Genomic DNA, 25,439 nt, shown 5'->3' with positions numbered 1-25,439 from the left:
ACTAATGATGAAAGATGTTAATATTGTCATCAGATGTGACTTTTAAAAATCTTATTTCTGGGAACTAAGAGACACTTTTTTGAGTCTAAAACTTTCAGTGTTTCCTGGTTTTATAAAAGCGCTCACCTTTATGATTGAAGAGAAATATCATCTCAGCACAACATAAATGAGCTAATGCTACTTTGACATGAATAACTCAGCCATAATATACACAGAATGACATTAATGGGGAACATCAGGAGGTGATGGTAAACAGGCGAAAAACAGAAGAGACTAAAGAAATGGAGTGAAGTTCCCATAAAAGTCATATGCTCTGTCTATGATATTTTACAGGAATGATGCATCATGTTTAATGACACTGCTGTTATTGTAGGTTAGTTATGTCTTCTAATTGGACAAAACCATGGAACACACATCCTGACATTACCTAGTGCTCAGGGCAGCATTAAAAATAAAACAAGAAAGCACACCAAGAAGAAAGAATTGACTTGTAACTTCACACCCTGGGTGGGCAGAAACTTGGTAGGGGAAAAGAAAACTGTCTTAGAGCTACATTTCCCTGGCACATTTCTGTGCCTGGTGTGGAGAACACACAATGACTTCAAAGAAAATTCTGTGAATGGAAAGGTGCCAAGAGAACTAGGGCCAAGACACTTAACTTTAGTAAGTGCAGACACTTGATCTTCTGGCATCTTTTTATATTGAAACATAAATTAATGGAAAACTATAGTCCAAAATAGAAGCTTCTTGGGATACCTTCTTTATTTTCATCTTTAAATATTTACATTCAATATTTAAGAATTAATCAAATAGTATTTTATTTTCAGGTGCATTCTGAACTAACAGTGCATTTTAGTTTATACATAACATATTATGATCTAAATGAGGGTCATGCCATATAAAGGAATTAGGTGATAGTTTGCATCAGTATATATAAAGAAGTAATTTAAAGAAGGCAGAAAGATCGTTCCTCCAATACCAATATTTTCAATTTTTCCAATACTAATATCAATATGCATTGCTATAGATTGATATCAGAGCTGTTCAAAGGAGTGAAAAGTATGTCAAAGAGTGTGTTGTCGGCATTAATGCTCAAGAGGAGTAAAAATGTCTCTCAATACAGTCAAATGTAAGCTATTGGATTAAATAACATTAAGATAAATAAGATTCAGCTATTCTTTGAGAAAGCTTCATAGATGCTGAAAGAACTTTTAAGAAAGTCAGATCTGAATGGCAAATATATGAGGGCATTATACAGAAAGATAGCAAGAATACAGAGTTGACATTAGGAAAACATCTTCATTTCCAGTTCAGTTCTTACTACTATTGGTGACTCTTCTTTGGGTATGCTCACTTTGCATTAATCTGTAGAGCAGTGAAATGGTGATAATAATCTTCACTCCATCCTTACAAGATAACAGGGCAGTGCAAATAAAATGGCATTTACAAGTCAAGAGTGTCTCATCTCATGATTACAGCTTAGTCAATGATTAAGACATAGTGTTTCTTTAGTGTAACCTTTACAAAGGCAGCTCAGAAGTTATTTATTATGATTGTACCTTTTGATCCAAAAATTCTAGTCTTGGAATTTATCCCACAGATTTACTCACTCCTATGGGGAATGGCAAATGTACAGGGCTAGACATTGTAGCATTATATGCAACAGCAAAAGATTGGAAACAACTGAAATGTCTACATACAGGGTAGAGGTTAATAAATTAAGGTAGTAGATACAGGGGATATACACTGCCGTAAAAGGAGCAATAATGTATTGATATTAAAAAATTCTCAGAAATGCAAAGTGAAAAACTGCAGCGCAGACGTGTATGATATGCTACCTATAAAAAAGGAAGGAATTAAAAAAGAATACATAGTTCTATTAGATTACACACACCTAAGAATTCTCTAGAAGGATTAAAAGCGTTTTTATGAACATACCTTGTTGTCGTAAACACTCCATATACTACAGGATTTCTTTCATCTCTTGTAGGGAGTAAGTAAATATCTTCTATAAATGGGAAAAATATTCATTATTTACAATTTTTTATTTCTAGTGTTTCAAAAATGTTTGCTTTTTCTTTAGCTATACAATGTTTTGGAGGCTATATTTAAACAAAAATTAAAATTACAATATATTCTAAAACTTTTTATGAAAAAAGTATTTTATTAAACAACACCATTTTTGCTTTATACATAAGTATGGTTTACCTACACAGTACAAATGCATCCCTCTTCTAGTCTCCAACTTCCCTCAGAGACGTTTAAACCTGAACTCCCATGCCTCCCCCTCAGCCACCCCTGGCTGCCTGACACACAACTCCAAGGAAGAAGCGCGCGTGAGGTGGGGCGCTCGGCTATGGCTGAAACGAGCTCTCACAGGGTTCTCAAAAATGTCTGGGGCCCATAGTCATTGGATAAAGCATAAAATGTTACTCAAAAAATGAAGGGAGGGATCAGCAGACCCACATAAGTGCATAAGAATAGATGCACACATACGTGTGTGTATGTACGCGCGCGCACACACACACACACACACACACACACACTTGGGAATGCAAAGCTTCTTACTCATGAGTCAATCTTTAAAGACATGGCTTTCTCCCTCTTGGATAATTTCATGAAAATTATTATAATTATTAAAATTAAGGTAACAGAGAGTTATTGTATTATGACATAAGAAATTAAGGTTAAAAGATTGGTTAGCTCACCAGTTAGGTGACATTAAGTTGGACTCTAAGGTGTTTATTTTAAGCACCTATAAACAAAACAGTTCATTTGACAATCCTCATAACCATTTCTTATTACGAATATACAGATCCATAGAGAATATAGAACAAAATCACAGATTATTTTTGCCCTCCAGTCTAAACGAAGTGTTTTCTTGAAATTGCATCAACTTATTGGTCATTCAAATTTCAGCTTGGTAACAATATGAAAAATAGTTACGTGTACTCTGGTATAGACTAAATTATGCATAATTAATGGTCTTTGAAATATTACTTAAGATGTCAGTGTTATATACACAACAGGAATATTGCATGTATACTTTAATACTGAAAAACATAATCCTGATAAAATCTTTTAATGATATGGCTAGTCATTTTTATGGCAAAAACAAGTTCAAGAAGATAAACGCTAATGATGCTAAATTTATATACGTGGAAAAAAAATCCTTCTAGAATTAGCTTGCAATGACACAAAGAAGGGAAATGAAAGAAAAGAATCTCTTGTAAAGTTTCTCTGAGTGTCCTGTTTATTAGCAAGTCAAACACAGGTCTCCAAACCTCCCCTGCTCTCCAGCAGAGGGCATCTGTAGGTTAAGGAACCAGTTAATCCCACCTGTGGTTCCTTCCACAGTGACTGCATGAGAAATGAATGGATTGGATGCTGCAGTCCAAAGCTAACAACTTTTCTTCTCTTGCTGGAGTTTTGTTTCCTTCACTAACTCTTAAAAGAAAGAAGCTGCTTCATCAAGTTGTGCTCAGATCTAGAGCATCTCGATGTAGTTTCTGTGCAACCTATGGTGGGCTATGTAATGAGGACTGGGGGCTAAAAAAATAAATGTTGAATTATCAGACAGTAAGACTTTTCTAAGTAATAAGGAAACTGTGACTTACGAAGCTCATCAAAATGAGTATCTGCCCCATCATTTCCAGGAATTGAGCATATCAGTCTGGCTTTAAGAAAAGTTGTCCATTTATTTATCAGGCTGCGCTGTCCTCCTACATCATTCTGAGAAAATGACAAAAAACAAAAAAATAAAGGTCTAACAGTATGATTCAATTCTAGACTAAAACTGGTGGTTATTACTGGTAATGTCTTATTATTGTTTACAAAGACAAAGAGCTTAAATATGTCCTTCTTGAAATTTTGAAATGAGTGAAAACACACTTTTTCAAGAGCTTCCAACATGAAACTCTTCTCATTTCACAAATGCAATGAAAGCAAATTATCTTGGCAATGGTGAGATGCATCCAGGATTACAGTAAATAAGGTAGGCTTGGATTCAAATATTCTGTCAATTTTTTGATCTATGGTCCACAGAAGTCTATTTAATTTTCCAAGTCTCTGTTTTCTAATCAACAAAATATTATTAGTGCCTTAAAATATAGTTATTTTGATGATTAAATGGGATAACTTATGCAAATTGCTTAGCACAATGCCAGGCTGAGTTCAATAAATACTAGAACTGTGTGTATATATTATTTCTATCATTAAGACCAATAATTGTGTTCTTTAGAAAAATATCCCCTTATAGGATTAAAAAAATCATCCTTTTCAAATTTAGTACCCTACCAATTAAACATTAAGCCAAAGAACATATATATAATGACATACATATAAAAGCAGCATTAAATTTCATACACGAATCCATAGTTTTCCATACTATATTTTCTTCTGTGAAATATTTTATTTGAAATGTTCTTTAGGCATTTGGCAAAATGTAAGCATTTAAATCAATTAAATAGAATAAGCCGGGTTATGTTATCCCATAGTTCAACAAAGAAGGCATAGTTCTTGTTTTTAAATTGATATGTCACTGGCTCCATAAAATTAATATTAATTTTCATTTGTATGACTCAACTAGCTCTGCTGTGATCATATTTTTTTTAATGCAACCACTTCATGCAATAAATATATTATGTGTGTAAACTTTGGCTTTCAAAACTTACTTTTCAATCTATCTTTTCAATTAATGCATTTAAAATTAAATATAAATTCTATGAAACTTTTTATCTCATATATAATCTAGGTTCTGTAAAATTAATTAAAAGGTTAATTGTCAAATTCTAAGTCTAAATATTTAAAAATTATCTTCTTTATGCTTTTTTAATCCTGAAAATGAAATTAAACTAGAGAAATTCATCTAAATGATGACTCCAAGCAGGAGAATTTAGTATCATATAAATACTTGCTATTCTTAAAGAAAGATGGAAGGAGGAAAAGTGAAAGACAGTGAGAGAGAGAGAGAGAGAGAGAGAGTGAGAGACTCCTTTAATTTTAACATGGGTAATGTCTAAATCCAAACTCTTAACTCATATGAAGGACAAATTTCAGAAGCCTTTTTTACTTCTGGAAAGCTGAGGAGACAAATAAGCACCTTACGACCAGGGACCACATCTATTTTTATAGTCTTAGCACCTATCACCTAGGATGTAGCAATTGCACGTGAGCCCTACAATGGATCATTTTTATATCCCACTTTGCTAAACAACAAAATAATTTTCATTAATAATTTGGTAAAAGTCCTTAATAATTATTATCTCTTGATTTATTCTTTAGATTTATAACAACTATTTAAAAAATAATAATGTTCAAATGTAAATCTATTTTTCAAATTCAATGAAACATATTTCATATGAACTAAAATTTGCACAAATTAAAATAGAAATATCACAACTAAAAATCTATATTTTGTTTCACCATGTTAAATGTTAAATGATTCCAAATCACTATGGACTTACTCTTGGAACAAGAACAAACATATGAGCTGTCCCTCTGTGCAAGGGGTGGCTATACTAATATGACATGTACGCACATAAACACATAAATACTTATATACATACACACACATTCACACATGCTCATATCCATATCCATAACGAAACACAATGGTAACCACAGTGATTGTCTAGAAGTTGAACCAACAAAAAGACTTTCTGGTAGGATACAGGGCACGTGATGAAAAAGCAGGATGATCTTTTAGTGGTTTTTCTAACAGTTTTTCATTCTCACCACAATATGTACCTTCTTCTTTCTTGTGTCTATCAGGCCGCCTGCCCTGGATAAACACTAACAATCTACCTCACAGGTGCTTGATAAATACGTGTTTAAAAATTAATGAAACTAAAAATGCAGGATAAAATTGGTGAAAGTTTTGGAAATACATAAACAACCAGATAATTTGAGGCACCTCAGAAACTGTTTCATGGTGGGAAAATGAGGACAGCTTTGCTGAACAGATGGATTTAATACAGTCTTAAAATGATAGGTGGGTATCAGGCATGTAGAGATTTTCCAAGAAATATTCTAGGTACCAGAAACTAGAGGAAAAAGAAATAGTTTCCTTTTGAGAAAATACAAATATTATAAACTCTATTTAAGTACCATTTAATAACAAGCATGTCTTACTTTGCTCTTAATATTACATGTGATATATGCTGCTTCTAGTATTTATCATTCTCAATAAAAATAATCAATCTTGCAGCTAGTTATTGTATGATTTCAGATGCCTGTAGATGTGAAGGCAGATTTGTCTAGACGTAATTTCATTTTTAATGCTAATACCCTTAGAAAATTGTATAAATGTAAATGTAAACATTAGTACAAATGGGCAACACGTTTGCTGCTTCCTGTTAAAGTAATAATTATTTCTGCGTTCTTGTGGGAGTCCGGTAAGAAAAGGTGTATCTGGAATTATTAAGAAAGCGATTTTTAAACAAAACTTTAAAATACATGTTATCTCCTCATTTTTCTCATGACCCTTGCCTTATATCTCTTTAAATTCATGGATATAGTTTTTGGGGTTTTTTTTTTTTTTTTTTTAAATACATGGACAGGCACCAGGAATTGAACCCGGGTCTCCAGCATGGCAGGCAAGAATTCTGCCACTGAGCCACCTTCACACCACTCACATATCTAGCTTTTATATTTTGTTCAGCAGAGCCCTATTTGTGCTAAGCAGAGCCCTAGTTAAGCCTTTTTATTTTTATGTATTCTTTAATGTATGTAATTTTTCTTGCCTATATTTGAATTTTTTGAGAGAGAATGAATACTAAGAAATAGCATTGATTCAATACACATAAAAAGATATGTCAGCTATCCTCTTTTTTATTGTTTTACTAAATTAATAAACAGATACATAGAATATTTTCTCAACAACATGTATTTAACAGGTGTACTTATTATTATTTCATCAGAAAAATGAGTGATCATATTTTCTTTTAAAAAGTCGATTACAGTAACAATAAATGTCTCTTTTCAAACATCCCTCTCCCTTTCTTTTGCAATTATCACCTATATTTAAGCATAACTTTGTAAAAATTCTAACTATTCAGCTAGCTCCAGATGTGTTGGGTAAGAAGGGTTTTATACTGTACCGGCATTCTTTTTAACCTGACAAATAGAAATCACAATCCTTCAAACAAAAGAATCTTTAAATGGTCTTGCCTACCCATCCAGCAGCCTTCCCTATTCCCTCGAGAAATAATAAGATAAAAACATAAAACTCCAGGTCAAAGATGAAAGCCACCTGCTGTCAGCAGGGAAACAAGTATAGTTTCAGGGATAACAGCTTTCAGGAATGGATTATAAGCATTTAATGACTAGATAGTAACTCTTACAGACATCCAGAAGCATGACCTGGGATGGCAAAGTTCAGTTCACAAAGAGTTGTATTTCTCCTGAAGGGATGGGTCGGTTGCTCACTTTGTTGATCAGTTCTTAGTCCCTGGATTTGTTTGCAAATCCACACAATCCCCCTTGAGAACTTTAAGTCCAGGAAGGCTGGAAGGGAGGTAAACACTTTTGTACTAAATTGTCACCTCCTTGCTTATTTTTATGAAGTTTTAAAGAACACAACAGTGTCACTAGCACAATAGATTGATTATTGAGATGTCAGAATCAGAGGCTCTGAGTCACCGGTCACTTCTAGGTATCTCCACTCTATTTAACTCAGCCTCTTTGTGGTCATGTTGGCTAAAGCCTTGACATCTCCTACACAAAGACGCAGATGAAAGTAACAAAGAAATTAAATGTAAACAAGACAGACCAAATGTGATTCATCTGGGTGGTGAGTACAAGGGGCATCTCTTTTCTTATTCTCTGTAGCTTTTTCGCATGTTTGGAATGTTTCTTAATTTTTTAATAATTAATAAAAGCAGAAAAGAAAAAAATGAAAACAAGATAATTTGTAATCCTTCAGCAACCTTAAAATCTAGTACCTCTGAATTATCCTATTGGGTGATTGTTATATACTGTGAAATACTATGATCTATTAATCATGGTTACCTACTTACTAATGGGTAGATCATTCACAAAGCAGGCTAAATGGTAATTCCATTTTCCTTCTACTGTCCCAGCTAACTCAAGCCCATATAAATCTTAAAAAGACATGTAGAGTAGCTAACTGTCACACATGGACTTTATTGAATGTGTCTTTTGCCCTTTAGGCCACTCTGCAGGGTTCATCTGTTAAACATGGCTTTATCTGTATATGCCATCCTCTTCGAGGCTCTCTCACTCTATAAATTTTGTCATCTTCGCCTATATATTGGAAAACAGAAGCATCTGGAAAATGGAATAATTGATTATAGGCTCTATGCTCTTAAACACCGAATATTTTATAAATCAATGGAATCTCCAAGATGTATGAGGACATGTATTATATTAAAATCTCATATCATTCTGAGATTCATAACCATATTAATGAGTTAAAACTGAAGGACCCCAGGCTTTTCAAGTTGATAAATGTTGGGGAATGACACATACTGGCATTAGAGGTTATAAATTCTCCTTTGCTTAAAATTTAGCTCTTTTGCCTAATGCTGATCTTCTGTGTCTCTGAAACATTTTGAAAATCATAATCATTGCATATTTTGTGTAACCCCCCCCCACCCAAATCTGTCCATTAATCTCAGAGATTTTGGCTTGAATCAATACCACCCACCTACTTCTGGGGGGTGAGCTAAATACTACAGTATTGTAAATCAATAAAATGCTTTCCCAATACTGAAATGAACCCATTGAGACAAAGACGCAGGCCTTCTCTTGACCATATTTTACAAATTCAATTGTATTTTCAACTTATTGTTATATCTCAATACTTCATTCACCTTTCCTTATCTGATTTGTCATCTACAGTAACAAGCTACACCGTGTGTAGGTTTTAAACAGTCTGGTGTTGAGATTGCCGCCAAATCTAAAGACCCACACGTCCCAGGAAATATTGATGATACCATCACATCAACCAAAATCTCACAGCAATTGTCCAATCAATTTCTACCTGTGCTGCCTCAATCTTCACTAAGTTATTTCTTGGGGCAGAATTTGTAATCTTTTTCTGTAAACTTACTATGAAGGGGCTGCATAAGCAAATGATAATAAGAATGATCCCTAAACACAATGGCCCCTTTAGAAGCTTGGAACTATAACTATGTGATTGCGATGTGGTAGACACAACAAGTAAATCCCAGAATAAGACCCAAAGAGCTTCATTTTAAGCTTATACCTGATATGAGAATAAATTGTTATGCTGAGAGGAAGAACTGAAATGAGAATGCTTTAACATATGAAATGAACATAAGATGGTGAATTATATGCATTAACTGAAATGAGATGGCCATGAGGCTTCTTTTGCAATACATTTTAACTATATTCATGGTACTTGTTCATTGGAGTTCACAAAATTAGTTCTGTCCATGAAAGAATAAAAACAAAAACAGGAGAATAAAATTATAAGGAGTAATAGGAAAGATGGCTGCAAGTTGTTCAAGTTTTCACATATGGTCATGCCAGGCAGCCAACTCACAAAACAAACAGAAACAGATCTCTCTTCTGTTATTTTCTTGAGAAACTGAGGTTATGCTGAATATTTTTTATAAAAAGAGAATTTTATAGGCCTACTGCCTCTTTACCATATTAAGATTTATCTGTACTTGCTCTTCACTGTTTTCGAAGGTTTTAGGGTCTCTCTGATACTTGAGAATTCAAAATAAATTCCAGACAGCATGAAACCCAAGAAAATAGAGTCTGTTGCTTCACCTATGAAAAATCTTGAGATACCTTAGAAGCAGAAAAAACAAACCTATAGAAACTCAAAATCTAGGACAAGAGGGAGGAGAGGGTGGGAAAATAAACAAACAAAACAACCTTTATTGCAGGTATTGAACACAGTAGCTTTTAAGATACATTCTGTGGAGGAGTTCAAGACCAAAAACTAATATATATATATTTTTTTTCTTTAAGAAGAAAAAATCTCTACTGTTTAGCAATGACTGTTTGTGATTTGCCTTTGGAAAATGACAAAACAAACAGAAATGGAGAACATGTTTTTCTAACTATTTCAAAAACTTGCAAAAATTATTAGAAATGCAGAACTTGGTTATACACTATGCTAAGTAATTCAGTCTCTTAGATTTAGCAAATTAATATTAGGTAAATCTAGGCATGTAAAACAGTCTTTTTCAGGTAAGATCAGAGTTCATTAATTAGAAAAGAGAGAGAGAGAAAGCCACTGCCAATGGTATAAATCCCTGCCTAGGAATTTCTCAGACAGGAAAACAGATGGGAGTGAAGTAAAAGCACATCTGTAACTCGTGGGCTCTAAATCTCTCATTTGGGTCACAAGTGACACGTGGAAAGTAAGCACAAAACCACAACTCGGGAGAGATCAATAAATACCGAAAGTGTCATCAGTCTAAAATCACAAATCTTCAAAGGCAGTAATTATCCAAATAGGACCATATATCAAAATAGACAATGCAAGTGGAATCTAAGCAAAGGGCTATTAGTTAGACCCCTAGGCAAGTTATGTGAAAGGGCCATCCAAACTGAATTCCTGGCAAGGACAAAAGGAAATACTGCAGAACAAAAAGAGAACTGGCATAACCTACAGCTGGAATCTGCAGTGCGCTAGTGTAAGTAAGCTAATGAACAACGCTTCCAAAATGAATAGTATCCAAAAATAATGCACAACAGCCTTGGGTGGAAAGGGGCACATAGGTCTTACTTTTATAACTGGTGTTTCCACACGATAATTTACAGGGTTGGTCTTGAAGGGAAACACATCCACACACACACACGGTAGTAAACGTGATCCAGACATAAATAATGGTATCTGAAAGTGGTAAATGGCTAAGCAAATAGATACAAATATTTTCAGAGGGTTTATTTCATGCTGTTTTACCTGTTTCTTTAGTTAGCTTTACTACTTCACAGCAAATATCTGTGATTTATCATTTGCTGGAGTAGTTCTCCTTGGTAGAAGCATGAACGTTTTAGTGCTTTAAAATGTTGATTGTCTGACAATATCAAAGAATTACAGAGCATGGCAAGGACTTGAGAGATCATTCTAGGCGAAGTAACTGATTTTAAATATAAGGTAATGAAGCAAGTGGTTTGAGTGGCAATTAGTGGCACTATTGAAAAATAATCCACTGGCAAATATTTTCTACCATGTACAAGGGTAAACACATTGAGTGTTGTATTAGTTAGGGCTCTCTAGAGAAACAGAATCAACAGGGAACACTTGCAAATATAAAATTTATGAAAGTGTCTCACGTGACCGTAGGAATGCAGAGTCCAAAATCCACAGGGCAGGCTGCGAAGCCGATGACTCCAATGGATGGCCTGGATGAACTCCACAGGAGAGGCTCACCAGCCAAAGCAGGAATGCAACCTGTCTCCTCTGAGTCCTCCTTAAAAGGCTTCCCATGATTGGATTTAGCATCACTAATTGCAGAAGACACTCCCCTTTGGCTGATTACAAATGGAATCAGCTGTGGATGTAGCTGACGTGATCATGACCTAATCCTATGAAATGTCCTCATTGCAACAGACAGGCCAGTGCTTGCCCAATCAGATGAACAGGTACCACAACTTGGCCAAGTTGACACCTGTCCCTAACCATGACAAGTGTGAAAGATGTTCTTTAGGTGAATGTACTTATTCTCTTCAGTGTATCATTGGTCAATATTGCCCCGTGAAATTGTCTTCTGAGTCCATTTCATTATTTTATAGTTTCTTTATCCATTCATATCTCTTACCCAAAATTTGCATTATCCAAATTGATCACACTATTTTTATCAGATAAAGCTCCAAATAATTTTAACTATTTCCAGAAATAATATCTCTTCTCAAAAGACAAATAATTCAAAAGATGAGTACAAAATAATACCATTTAAAACTAATAAAATGCCTTCTCTTCCCTGTAATCTTTTCTAACTTCTCCCACCTTCCTATGCACAATTGGTTGATCTGATGCCAAAGGGATGTATCTTCAGGCATGTTTGTGGTGATTTTTGGCAACTCTCTGCAGTATGACCATCTCTTCATATTACTTACATTTCGATCTCTTTTCACGGATTGTTAACAGCTTGAAAACAGAAATCTATCTTAATTATCTTGTATTCCAGTACCTTTCTGAGCATCTGGTACATCCAAATTCATATTCTATCATTTGAGTCTTACACTGGCTTGGTAAAACAGACATGGTAAAGACGGCTGAAATTTTTTAGGTTAAGAAACTGAGCTAGTAGAGCAGAATTTAAGCCTACAACTGATTTCAGGTTGAATGTTCAAATTATTCAGCTAAAGGTGACATCCTTACTGCCAGATCCAATACCTGTTTCCTTACCATAATCTTATGACTCATTTTTGACATCTGACATTTTGGACAACTATTTTCTTCTGCAGTCTTTTTCTTTGACTTCTGACCACATTTTCTTCCATTTCTCCACCTATGTATCAAACCATTCCTTCTCAATTTCCTTTGCAAACACTTTCCCTTGCTCTTTATTAAATGTCATTGTCCCTCAGCTTTTTTGTCCTTGCCTTTTATTCTTAGTCTACAAATGTCCCTGGGCAATTTCAGACATTTCTGTGACTTGAAGAGCAACCAATACACTAGTGATTTCCAAATTCATGAGTCCAAACACTATTGAGCTCCAAGTTCGTATTTACAACCTGTCATCATGCCAGCCTATTCCAGAGCCACATCACATTCAACACGTCCAAATAAAATCTATGCCCACAAACATTTTATGTGTGTGTTCCCTACCACAATTATCTTAATTGCTCACTTTGTATGCTTCCCTGATTCCAGTCTCATCTTCTACAAACCACAATTGCTAAGAAGAATAGGAGTCCGTGTCTACAGGACAAGTATCAATGTCTCTGGGATAGAAGCAAGAGAGAATTAAAATGCACTCAGGTCTTATAGGACAGGAACTTGTTGCAGCCTTTCACAGACATCATGGATGCAATATCTGCAATTTTAGATAGTCCTATTTATAAACAGGTTACATAAAATGTCTGTGATTTTGGAATTTTAGGTATGCTTTAAAAGGATACTCATCATTATCATGCTAAGTTTCCCTTCACTCATCATCTCCCACACAAGTTGACCCTCTTTTAATTCCTTAAATGCTTTTTCTTCCCTCTGAGACTTCAATCGTAACTTCCTTCTGTCTAGAATATTCTTCCCCACCCCAGTCATCTTTGCCCTGTAGTTTCCCAATATTTTCCAGATCTGATCCCAAAGTTACTTTCTCTGAAAGCTCTTCCTAAACAATCTAAAGCCACCCTATTTTTTCTAATTGTTCCTTGTTATTTTCCATCATAGCACTCATCACATTTTGTAATTATATATTAATATGTGTATTTACTTGTTTACTGCCTATTTCACCTACTGCCCAGCAAGCTCAGTTTGTACACATATCATGTCTTTTTGAAAAGAAAAAAATACAAATTTGTCTAAAACTTCTATAGTTTCCATAATACAACTGAACACAGTGTTATATACAGAGAAAGTTAACAAAAAGTATATTAAATAAATGAATGTTTTAATGGTCTATATCTTTATGATAGCCACTAGCCACATGAGACTATTTACACTTAAATTCATTAAAATTAAATAAATTTTAAAATTCAGTTTTTGAATTTAGAAGTGTTTCAAGTGATCATAACCATGTAGCTATGTATAGTTTTGTGCAAATAAAACATTTCCACCATGGAAGAAATTTTGGTTTACACTAAAGTGCTGGTCTACACTAAGCGATTAATTAAAAGAATGGCAATATAGTAAAAATTTTTTATGACTCTACACACAGATTCTCTCTCTCAGAAACATATCTTGAGCTCACCCTCATCTCTTCTTCCCTACTGACTTCAGAAAACACCTAAAGATCTCCCAGACAGGAATATTTCTCCATCCAGATATAGTTTCCAAATCATTGCTCAATATATTCACCTATTAAGCAATGTCTCTGCCTAATACATTTTATAATTCTTCATTCAGTACATAATAGAATCCAAACTCCTTAACATAGAAGATAAGATTTCTTACGTGCAACTTATAACTACAATCATTTTTCCCACACACACACTCCTTGAGTTCCAGTTACAAGGCTTCACTGTGCTATGAACAAAATTTATCTTGGTACAATGCCGTCTGAAATGCCTGTCCTTCATTCCTTTATATGGCATAATCCTTCTCTTCCTGTAGACCTCAGTTCAAACACTACTTCTTACATTTAAAATTTTCAAGCTTTACTGGTGCTTAGAGTTCTCAGCTCCTACTTCTATCATATTATGTTGAAATGATCTGTTGATATATCTGTTATTTTCACTGTACTGTGACTTCTAAAGAAAGGGGACAGTGGCTTACCTATCTCTTAGTGTCTAGGGTAGGGCAAATATCTTATAGGCTGTCATTGTTGTTAAAATAGTGACATAATAAAAGAAGGAAGGTAGGAATGGGTTAAACAATGGAAAAGATCCACCTTCGTTCTTTAAAAAAACATTTTAGTCATCTCCGTGTGATTCTTGCCTATTTCCAAACCTTTTGCCCATCAATAACTATATTCCCCTCATTCTACAAGTAATATATATATACATTACTTGTAGAAGTATATATATATATATATCTTTTTTTTTTACATGGGCAGGCACCGGGAACTGAACCCGGGTCCTCTGGCATGGCAGGCAAGCGTTCTTGCCTGCTGAGCCACCGTGGCCCTACAAGTAATGTCTTTGACAAGTCAATAAAAACAATTTTTACTTTAGGCCCGCAGCTGAAGAGGTAGGAAGTTCTTACACCGTCCACAGGTTTTGGGGTTTTTTGTGTGTGTGCTAAAGGTTACAGGGATGAAGGAAGAGAAATAAACAATAAGAACAGGAGCAACAACGAAACCGTAACTTTTCCACACAGCTACTGTGGGAACAGCCTTGTGAAATGAGTATAAAAGATACCTACATACCAAAAAGCTTTCTTAGCTCAGCTCTGAATCCTCTCTGTTTAATATAATCTCTTCCTTCTTAGATCTTTGCTGAATTTTAATAGCATACATCTATTTGATCCTAACTTTGCTTCACTGCATAGGCATACTTTCTGTTATTATTTTCCCAAAGTTCAAAAGCAATGTCATGATGATCCTCTGAGAGGAAAGAGTGAGAAATAATAATAATTTCAAAATAATGTCAGAAGAACCTTTTAAATGTGAAAATAATATGTAACAGAAACAAGATTAAATTCTGTGTGGCTGATTTTTAAATTAGACTTATTGCTTTGCAGGATACATCATATACTTTTTAAAAAAATATCAAACCATTTTTAATGTCAGTGAAATCTCTAATTGGAAGTGCTAATGCATTTTAATTCTAAATTATTTAGGGAAAAATTAAAAACATGAGTAGGGTCTGCTTCCATTAGAAATTGCAAAGAGGAGAGCATTTAAAGCCAAATATTGTAAACATCTGAACAATGGATCGTAGTATAGTGAGACATTCTGAAGGTGGTGCTCACTCAAGACAGTTATTGAGTAAAGAGGTATACCAACAAAAGGAGAACTTCTATTATACCTTTTTTTGTTAAGTAAATTCATCCATCATGTTTCCTTATTTGGTCTCACAATTTGCTAGCTTTTTATCTAAGGACAATGGTATGACAAAATCTTGCTGTGTGGCCTCAGAGTGTTTTTTGTGGTGAGAAAATCCATTTACTATAATTCTCTCTGCCTTTTCAATTCTGTAGGCATTTGTTCCTGACTAAAAGGGAACATGGCTGATGAGATGTATAGATTAAGTCTAGCCTTAATATAGAAATTTGTAAATGGGGGAACTAAATTTTCTTTAATGTGTTTCTCTACCTTGAAGATGAACTTTTTCAATATGTTTATACTGTAGTAAAAACTTTACTGTTATATATCAATTGCTATCAAAAGATCAGATCTATCAGGAAAACATACACTTACTTGTTATACATGTTTACTCAAAAGTGCCTCTTGAATTACATTGAATTGATTATAAATCTCTGATGACATACTCAACATAGCTCATTTATACAAAGGATGTCAATCCACAGCACAGATTTTCAGGGTCAGGATTCTGCTGTGAAAAGGCATGCTTCAATACACTAACACGCCAGGACTACTCCAAGCAAAGGCCATTCATCTCTAGGCAAGTGGCTTCAAGAGAAATTATTGTGAATTCTTAGACTCTGAAGGGGTGAGGACGCTTTTTAGAGAATCTGTCCCCTGAGGGTGAAGGGATCAATGGGAGACAGCATTATTAGCCAGAATACTAGGTAAAGAATGGTCTGGGCTCACAAGTTGGCCTCATTCAAAAGCCATGTTTTCATTAGCACTTTTAAGTGCAATCGAGGTTTGTATTTCTGTCCCTGGAAGTGTTCAGAAGCCCAAGGGCACAGAAGCAGACAAAAAAGATAGGCTCAGATGGAAGAAAATGAAAAGTTTGTACAAGACCAAAGAAAGCTCCTGCTGAGAGCATTTATTAACTTAACAGCTCTTCTCTTAATAACTGAGTTTATTCTGAAGGTGTCTGACAATTAAAAAAAAGTCATTTCAGCAAAGAGAACTCCAACTAAGAAAATAAATCAAAAGTATGATTCAGTAGTGTTATTCTATAAAGCTTGTATTCACTGAAATGAAGATTTGATGATACATCAAAAAGTATCTCATAGAGTCCCGGAGTTTCCTGTAATAAACATTAAATGCCAGTATTCAAAAACTAATTGCAACAGTCTTAAAAATTAAGGCTGTGCATTTTTATTTGTTTGCTCCTCAATATGCCGTTTTCTCTTAGAACCTAATCTAGATTAATCATCTAGAAAAGATTTATTATAGTAATAATATAGCCATGTACTTTACTTATTTTATTCATGTCAAGATATATATTTTTACATGTATGGTGTGTGCATTGATAAAAATATTGGAAATGATACTTTTCATGTTTAAATTACATCAGTGATTATGTTACATTACTCAACCTTAAATTAAGGTTATTTAGCATTGTTTAAAAATGTTCGTCTCCACAGACTAAGACAATGTAATGACCTTATTGGAAATAGCAATAATTGGCAGAAAGATAGCTCAATAAGAGAAATAAGCTTCCAAAAAGGTCTAACTCACACCGGGGAGCAATTCAGGCCCTGGAAAAATGTACTACAATATTTTTTTTAATTGCAATTACTTTTAGATTTCAAAATTACATATATAAGAGAGTATGAACTTATCTTACCATTTTGTGAACAATTAACACTAACTTTCAGACCTTATACGGCTAATTGTGTCTCACGAACGTATATGTGCCTTAAGTAAAATAAGCATATCTTGCCTTACAAACTCTTCCAACTCGAGAAAGTATGGTCTTATCAGAAGTACTGCTTTCTTGAGATGATTCACAGAAGAAGAAATATATTTTATCATCATCTGGATTACAGGTGTCTGGTATGGGGAAAGTTCCAATAAATTTTGCTCCTGTTTAAAAGAAAAGAAGCTATAAATAAAACATTGCAATAATTTAACCACAGTAGTGTTAGGTGTCTGTCACATGTGTAAAAATTAGTAGCGGAATAAAAAGAAAGTGAGCCATGAGTAGAATATGGGAAACGAGGTAGCTATACAAATAAACACAGAGCAGTGTAGAAACAAGTGTTAGCATTAAGAGGTCCTGATGAAGTTTTCTAGAAACTCCAGACAGCAGGTGACTTTCCATACGACGGCTTGGCACACAACTGTTACAACTCAACTAAATTTTTACCTGTAAAGTTTCTTCAAACCTGGAGATTCTATATTCTTCTGTTATATGACTGATGGAGTCACTGCTTTTTTCACCACAATGTATTCTATGATGAGCTTAGTAAAGACTACAAACATCTCAAATTCTGTTATACCATAATGTTTTCTATTGGCCACATTTTGTTTAGCACCCAAAGAAAAACACATAATTAACTAACAGTGCTTAGGTCGACGCCAGTGCAGGCTGACTCTGGAGGCAGTCTCCCACTCACAGGATTTATATCCTGGCTCTGCCACTTTACCAGCTAAGTGACCTTAGGCAAAGTATTTACCTTTCCTGTGTCTCAACTTTCTCATTTGCAATAAGAGGCTGCCAATATCATCTACCTGATAGGGTAACTGTTATTATGACTAAGTGGGTTAATATATCTAAGGCACTTAGTGTCTGGCAGTACACGACACATAAAAAATATTCGATAAATGTTGTTTATTATTATGGTGGTGATGGAGATGATTAGCAAAAAAGGGACTGACTGGAAATTGAGTATATCTACACAACTGTAAGAACAATGTGTGATTAAAAAATGAAGTAGGTCAACATGGACTGGTATGGAAAGATGGTCATGATACATGTTAAGTTAAAAAGTAGCTGTAATACAACAAATGCCTTTATACTGCATTAATGAGAAATTGATTTGGGTTATATCTCTCATTTAAAAAGTATTGGGCATTTTAAGTCCAGGTTTTCAATAATTTTGAATCAATCACCTAACACATCTATACTTGGCTAATATTAGATTTAACAAATGACCCTTTTTTTATTTTTATTTTTTTTGGGGGGGATGCATGGTCCAGGATTCAAACCCAGGTCTCCCGCATGAAAAGTGGATATTCTAACCACTGAACTACCTGTGCACCCCACAAATGATCCTCTTGATTAAAGCAAAAAAGACAGAGACAGGGGTTTCTGAGAAATTAATGTTATTAAGTGGAAAATTCAAGGCATCTGGAGGAAAGTGTAGGACAGAGTGTTTAGGAAGTAGAAAGCAGGAGAAAAGAAGATAAATGTTCTATCCCCAATCCCCGAATCTTCCTAGGTGGAAAGGTAGAAAAGGTCAATATTGCTTTTGCTAGAGTTTTGCCAAGGGTTCTGGTTGCTGTGTACCTGAAAAGCATTGAAAAACCACTGCCCAATAAACATTTACTAGTCAGTCAATTGCCCAGCAAAGATGGCTTCACAACACCTCCTTCAACAGACAAAAGTTGTAGCTGGATTGCAAGTGTTAGGTTAGGTAGGTGCTATCATCCCAGCCTCTCTGGGTCACCTTCGTGTTTCCAATGCAATCTCGTCACTGCTCAAAAGACAAGTCTTAAGAAGTAAAGAGAGGTGGTAGGGTGGGGAGTGGGGCGCAGGAGGCAAGTTCGGAACTTTATTGCTTCTCTGAACTCCAATGGACACTAATGCTCCTGAAGATCTCGCTATACTGATAGCTAGGATCTTAGAGATTAAATAGCATATACATTTTTAGGAAATCACAACGTCCTCTATTTTCATTTTAATTTCTAATTAACCTTAAATTGGCAAGGTCCATTAACAACTCTGCTTTAAGATTTCTGTTCCTTTTTTGTTCCCAGTCTCTCTCTCAAATTGATGATGTACCATAAACACTTGGTTCTGAATCCCTCAGCAAAATAAAAATCCATTCATAGCCACAAATAAATTGACACACAATTCTTTATTTAAAAATACTATAATTTCTTAAAAAAACCTCTTTGTGGAAACAAATTTTCCTATAAATGTGGCATTGATTTAATCAAATTCATGAAAACAAACAAATATTTATTCAGTTACTACTCTATTAAAGGCACTTAGAGCAAGAAAAGCTGTTAAAAACATAGAATACAAAAATGAACAAGACCTGACTCTTCAAACTGATTATAAACCGGATAAAAGAAATATTGATCCATGGCCAAAATTTGACTAAGAAGAAAGCCTATCTTTGTCATTGTTTCCAATGACTTGAAAGGAAATTAGAAAAAAGCAATTCTACATAGAAGAAGGGTTAATAAAAATCTATAGAACTTTTTGAATCTAGAGATGCTTAGACCTAATGCTGCCAAACTGGATGAAAATCTCCAGGTATACTGCTCTGCATATTTTAAAAATATATAAATGCAAAACTAAATAAAACCCTATAGGTGTGCTTCTATGTCTCTAAGTTTAAGAACTGCTGATGTAAACTACTAATTTCTATATGGTTAAAAGGATAGAAAGAAGACTCATTAACTCAGGGTCAATAGTACAGATGGATGAATGGACACGGAAGTGAGAACTGAATACTAAATGCAACACTTCAATCAGAATGGGAAACAAAGGGATAAAACTGAAAGTATGCAGAAATTATAGGCCATTGTCGACTCTTAGCTTGACAAATATGTGAGTCTGAAATGGGCATTTATATTAATAGAAATTATCCGAATTTTTAAATTTGAGTGAAATAGCAGTTACATGTGCAGCCTAACTACCTTTGTAATATTAACATGTTGTCTCAGACCTACATAATGATTGAGTTGAATTTATAATTTAAAAAATAACATAATGGCATGAATGTTGCACAATCATCTCTATCCAGTGAGAAAATGAGAACTCATTAATGTGAAGAGGCAAAGCATTACAGCTTAAAGGAATACCAGTGTGAAGGAGAGAGTTGCTTGGAAAGGACAAAGAGCTTCCCTCAGACAAAAAAGTAGCTATACGAGCTGATATTTAGGTCGTCAGTTGTTTACAGAGTTCAACAAAAGAAACACAATTCTGAAACACAGAAGAATGTACTAAGTTGCCATACTGCAGAGGTGCTCAAGACCTCCCACTCTAACACACAAAACATGATCCAGGCATTGCCATTGGGATTTGAAATGGTCGCAAGGTAGACTGACACTGGTCCACCTTCTAGTAATTTCGTCATCACCTCAGTGAGGATGGGGAGTGGGGGGAAGAGTAAATACTTTTCCAAACATTGTTTCTTTTTAACAGTGAACTAATAAATAACATAGTCTTGTTGTGTTTAGTCAGTCACTGTTTATTTTATTGAATTCTTTTAAATGCTGGTTTTTTTTTTTTCCAGCAGTGTAAGAATATTGTTTTGTAGAGAAATGGTGGAGGTATTCAAGTCAAATGTTTATTATATGAAAAAATCTAATTATGATGAAAGGATATTAAATAGTACCCTCTCCTGCAATTTAAATAATAAGCATATTTATAAGTTAAAAAATAAATGCTAGTTTCAAGAACAGAGTTTCTTTCTCGCAGACTGCAATCCCCTCTTGGAACATCGATTTCAGCACTTTATAATAGAAACTCTTTTCTGAACTGTTGCCAAGTTTAGGTAAAAATAGGTATTATTTCATCTTTACTGTTCAGTGTATGACATGCATGGTTTTAAAACAAACAATTTAAAATCATACCAATAGACACCTGGGCTTTATTATAGCACATTTTTCTCCATAAGCATTTGAAACACATGCACTAATAGGGATGGAGTTTGAAATTGCCCCTTTCCACAAATGAACCTCTAGCATGACACCAAGAGGCTCTGCCAAATGAAAATGACAAACTCATTTTCATTTAAACTCATTTAAACTCAGATTTCATTTCTCCCTATATACCTCCTTCCTCCCTGAAGAGCACATCTAAGCCATAATTTAATAGATAGCGAGTTCCTAACCTCCTCTTCTTTCCTTTTATAATATCTCTTGTCTACTAATTATTTATTTTACCCTTTTGTGTGGAAAGACAAGTTATAGAAAACAGAGAGAAACTTCAAATGAAAACCGCCTCCATATGTTAAAAATAAAAATTTGAAACAAAACTTCTCATCTACTCCAGAAAAGAAAACAAAAACATATGCATCTGAGGCATTGTTTGTTTTCATTTTCCAAGCGGTCATATTTCTTAGTTTTATCCTAATATTCTAAAAAAAGTTCAACTGTGTTTGAGTAACTACCCTGACTTGCATCCCTGTTTCCTGATATGTTCTGAAATCAAGTTTGATAAGCAACATTGTGGACACAGCTTAACTCTTCATGTAGAACAGCCCAGTAGTTCCAGTCTGGGAACTGGAATTTGATGTCTCAAATTTACATCCTCCTTGAGAGACATTTATTAGGTGGATTAGTTTCTCAAAGGAAGAATCAGGATTGATACTTCTTTTGTTCCTTGAAACAGGAGTATACAAAGTCCCAGAGAATTTCTGAGCAGGATTCCTGCACTGTTAAGGGTGGAGGAGGTTAGCCGACCTCATTTTGGTGTGTCCTAGATAGGACATAACCCACATGGCACACATGTAAGCATTGAGGATTTTAAACTCCCTAAATGGTTCAGCAAGAAAAGGGAATTACCAAAAGTTCCTTTAGCATCATACTTTTTAATGCTAATTCTTTAAAATTTGCATCTCAACAGTTAAATGCTGAATTACAAATTAAATGTAAATTTCATATTTAACATAATCCAAACATCAAATCAGCATTTACATTTTCAAGAGTTTAATTCACCACAGATATTTTAAAAATAGGAATTTAAGTTGAAAATAAAAGTACAGAAAACAAAATTCGGCAGAGAAAAATCTCAGTCTAAACAGAAACAAAACATGCACCGATGTAAAAATACAGAAAAGAAGCAAATAAAAAAGTTGATGTTGACCCATTATTTGAAGTTGTAAAAGTCTGTCAACCTGGCAATAATCTTAAGAAACCGAGAAGTGGTTTTCATATCTGCTTGCTTAATGGACAGTAGGTAAAATTTGCATGTGCATTACCACTACATGACTGGAACTACTATACATAAATAATAAGCATGGACACTTTACATCAGGACTGTCCAAGAGGACTTTCTGTGATGAAACAAATATTCTAAAGAGCCACATGTGGCTAGTGGCTGGCATAGAGGACAGTTGCAGCTTTAGACCAAGTAGCCTGTATCAGCCACTGTACTGTGGGGACAGTGTTTAAGGCAGAAATCAAGCCTTTATTCTCATAGCTGCCATCAAAATAATAGTCAAGACTTCAGCCTTAGAAGAGATGACATGACAGGTTTCTCAGAAGCTTGGTATCATGGTGGCGGCACAGGACTTGGCAGCCAGGAGACCTGGAAAAGTCATTCCATCATCCTGGATTGCCACTTGTAAAATGGGAGGTTGAATAACGTAGTGTCCAGAATCACATTTGTTTCTGATAATCACCAGAGTTCCCTCCAATAACCCCTGCATTTTTCTCTTCTCATACTCCCAACTCCAGCCAGATAACACCACTGAGTTCTATCTTTGGACTCAAAGCTGGCTGTACTTGGCTATATTTAGAATATAGATCTATTCAGAAAGGAGGACAGAAATGCTCCCTCAGTAAGTCAATCTTTTGTTTTCTCATGTCAGGTTCTTCCTCATTGTAAGAGCCTCTCACATTTCTATGATTTCTTAGCTTGCTTTGCCCTAGTCTCCACATGGGCCGGGAGGATCCTGGCTGGTTAGATCTTCGGAAGCACTGTGTTCTAACTCTGGCCTGCCTTTCCCTCAGCAAACATCTGTCCTGTTACTTGCACTAACTGTGGCTCCACCCAGAATGCCTAGGTCTCCCCCATTTTTTTAGCCTAACTCCACTTTTTCTATCTTTCTTTATCTCTGCTACTAGGCTTAGTTTCCTATTCCCCAACATGGCACAATGGGCCCCATCTGTAATGAGGCAGCAAAAACAGAGGATGTGCAGTCAAAAGAGCAGAGTTTGGACTGATGGGTTGTATCATACAATGGAAAGAATAAAGCATCTTAAGCTAGATAGGTATATGTGAGTTTTAACCTCACCTCCAATAACCCCTAGCTGTGTAGAACCATGGTTCTCTAATCTATCCCTACTGTAAAATGGAAAAATATTAGTTCTCTCATAATTTCACAATAAATAAAACAGCACTTAGTGACTGAAACAGATGCTTGGTAAAATGAATTTGAAGAGAAAATTACTAGAGATAGGGAGATGAGTTAACAAGCCATAAAATAATGTAATAAACCAGAGATGAAATGAGGAAGAGCTATACAAAAGTAGTGGCCATGAAAAGAACAAGGTCAATGCATATTCTGAAGGAAGCAAAGCCTCTTAATTAGAGATTAGATAAACAGGATGTAGAAGAGGAAGGAATCAAAGATAACTCCAAGGTAATTGGGTGGATTAAGTTAAGAAGTTATGATTGATAAAAATCAGGAAACTGCTATTGAAGGGCAGGTTATAGAGGAAATCATGATTTTTTTTTAAGTTAGACTCAATATTTTGCATTTTAGATCCAGAACATCTTTTTTTTTTTTTTTTTTTTTTTTTTTTTTTGAGAGAGGGAGGAAAGGAAGGAAAGACAGAGAAGGAAGGAAGGATGGAAGGAAGGAAGGGAGGAAGAAAGGGAAACATTTTTAAACATTTTCTTGTTTTATTATATTTTGTTTGTTTTGTTTGTTTTTTACATGGGCTGGGGCCGGGAATCGAACCGGGGTCCTCCGGCACGGCAGGCAAGCACTCTTGCCCGCTGAGCCACCGCGGCCCGCCTAGATCCAGAACATCTTAATATATATTTGAAGAAATTCAATCAAATGATCATTCAAAAAGTTGTGCAATTTTCAAAGCAAGTTAGTGGTAGAATCAAGGTTAAGACTTGGATATCTTTATTCTGTATTAAGAAACCAGTTTTTTTTTTTTTAAACAGAGATGAAAATATAGTACATCTAAATGGAGACTTTATCTTAGTTACAGGAAAAATTGGGAGGTATATTTTAGTGAACATTGGACACCGGATGCTATAGAAGATATTAGAATTATGAAGTATAGTGAGAAGAAAAAGGTGTTCAATGTCAAAAGTGCTAGAGATGCCAGAGAGCATTCACAGTTTTAGCCCACTTGTTCCTCTCTCATCTTTAGGAATAATAATGATGATGGTGGTGGTGATAAAGGTGGTATTTACATAAATTCAACTTTTAAAATTGTCTTCTAACACAGGGTGTTGTCCTCACGACATCCTGTGAACAGATACTGTTATTATGCCAAACTTTTGGTCAAAAATTTTGGAGGCACGTCAAGGTTAAGTAATTTGAACAACATCACAAAGAAATGGTACCATCAGGACTTAACCAAAGTAATTAAGTTCCACAGAAACAGAGCTATAATTAACTGGAAATGTCCTGGGCAAACAAGGACATACAGTAACCCTGGCTATTAACCACTATGCAATTCTGATTTGAATGGCCTAGACCATAAATGCTAGTTCCTAATTCTTAATCATTTACTTGCATTTAATTGATTGAGAACGCCTTCATCTGTGTATTCTTTCTCCTATCATGATTTTCTTCCTTTCTATTCTTTTTCTTTAATTGCAAAGTTTTTCCAGCATTCAAAATCTTCTCTTGACCTCCACTTCACATCCTTACTTTCTTCTTCAATTTAAAACACGTCTTTTTCCTCTCAAATGTATTTGGCTGTATATTCTCATGTCCAACCCCAGTGCCACTGCTTTTGTTCCATCCAGTCCTCATTTTCCCGCATTTTCCAATGGTCTCCTCTCTCTCAGTGCTTATCTTACTTTAGTCTTCTCTTCACATGGCCAGTTACCTTTGTAAAAATAACAAAGATCTGATTCCCTGCTTGAAAGCATGTATA

At 34.9% G+C, this 25,439-nt stretch overlaps 1 protein-coding gene across 1 annotated transcript in view; it reads right to left on the bottom strand.

The window, feature by feature from the left end:
• The window catches only part of LOC143681366 (semaphorin-3D-like), a 137,842-nt gene that overhangs the window by 12,718 nt on the left and 99,685 nt on the right, over window positions 1–25,439 (bottom strand). The window contains exons 8-10 of the mRNA XM_077158359.1: window positions 17,353–17,495; window positions 3,618–3,732; window positions 1,939–2,008 (exon numbers count right to left, since the gene is read on the bottom strand). Of these exons, the coding sequence (XP_077014474.1) occupies window positions 1,939–2,008; window positions 3,618–3,732; window positions 17,353–17,495 (328 nt within the window). The remainder of the gene's footprint in view (window positions 1–1,938; window positions 2,009–3,617; window positions 3,733–17,352; window positions 17,496–25,439) is intronic.

The sequence above is a fragment of the Tamandua tetradactyla genome, chromosome 1 (genome assembly GCF_023851605.1).
Source record: "Tamandua tetradactyla isolate mTamTet1 chromosome 1, mTamTet1.pri, whole genome shotgun sequence".
NCBI classification, from domain to species: Eukaryota; Metazoa; Chordata; class Mammalia; order Pilosa; family Myrmecophagidae; genus Tamandua; species Tamandua tetradactyla.
The sequence above is the reverse complement of the archived record's forward strand: the minus strand, read 5'-3'. Positions and strand labels throughout refer to the sequence as shown.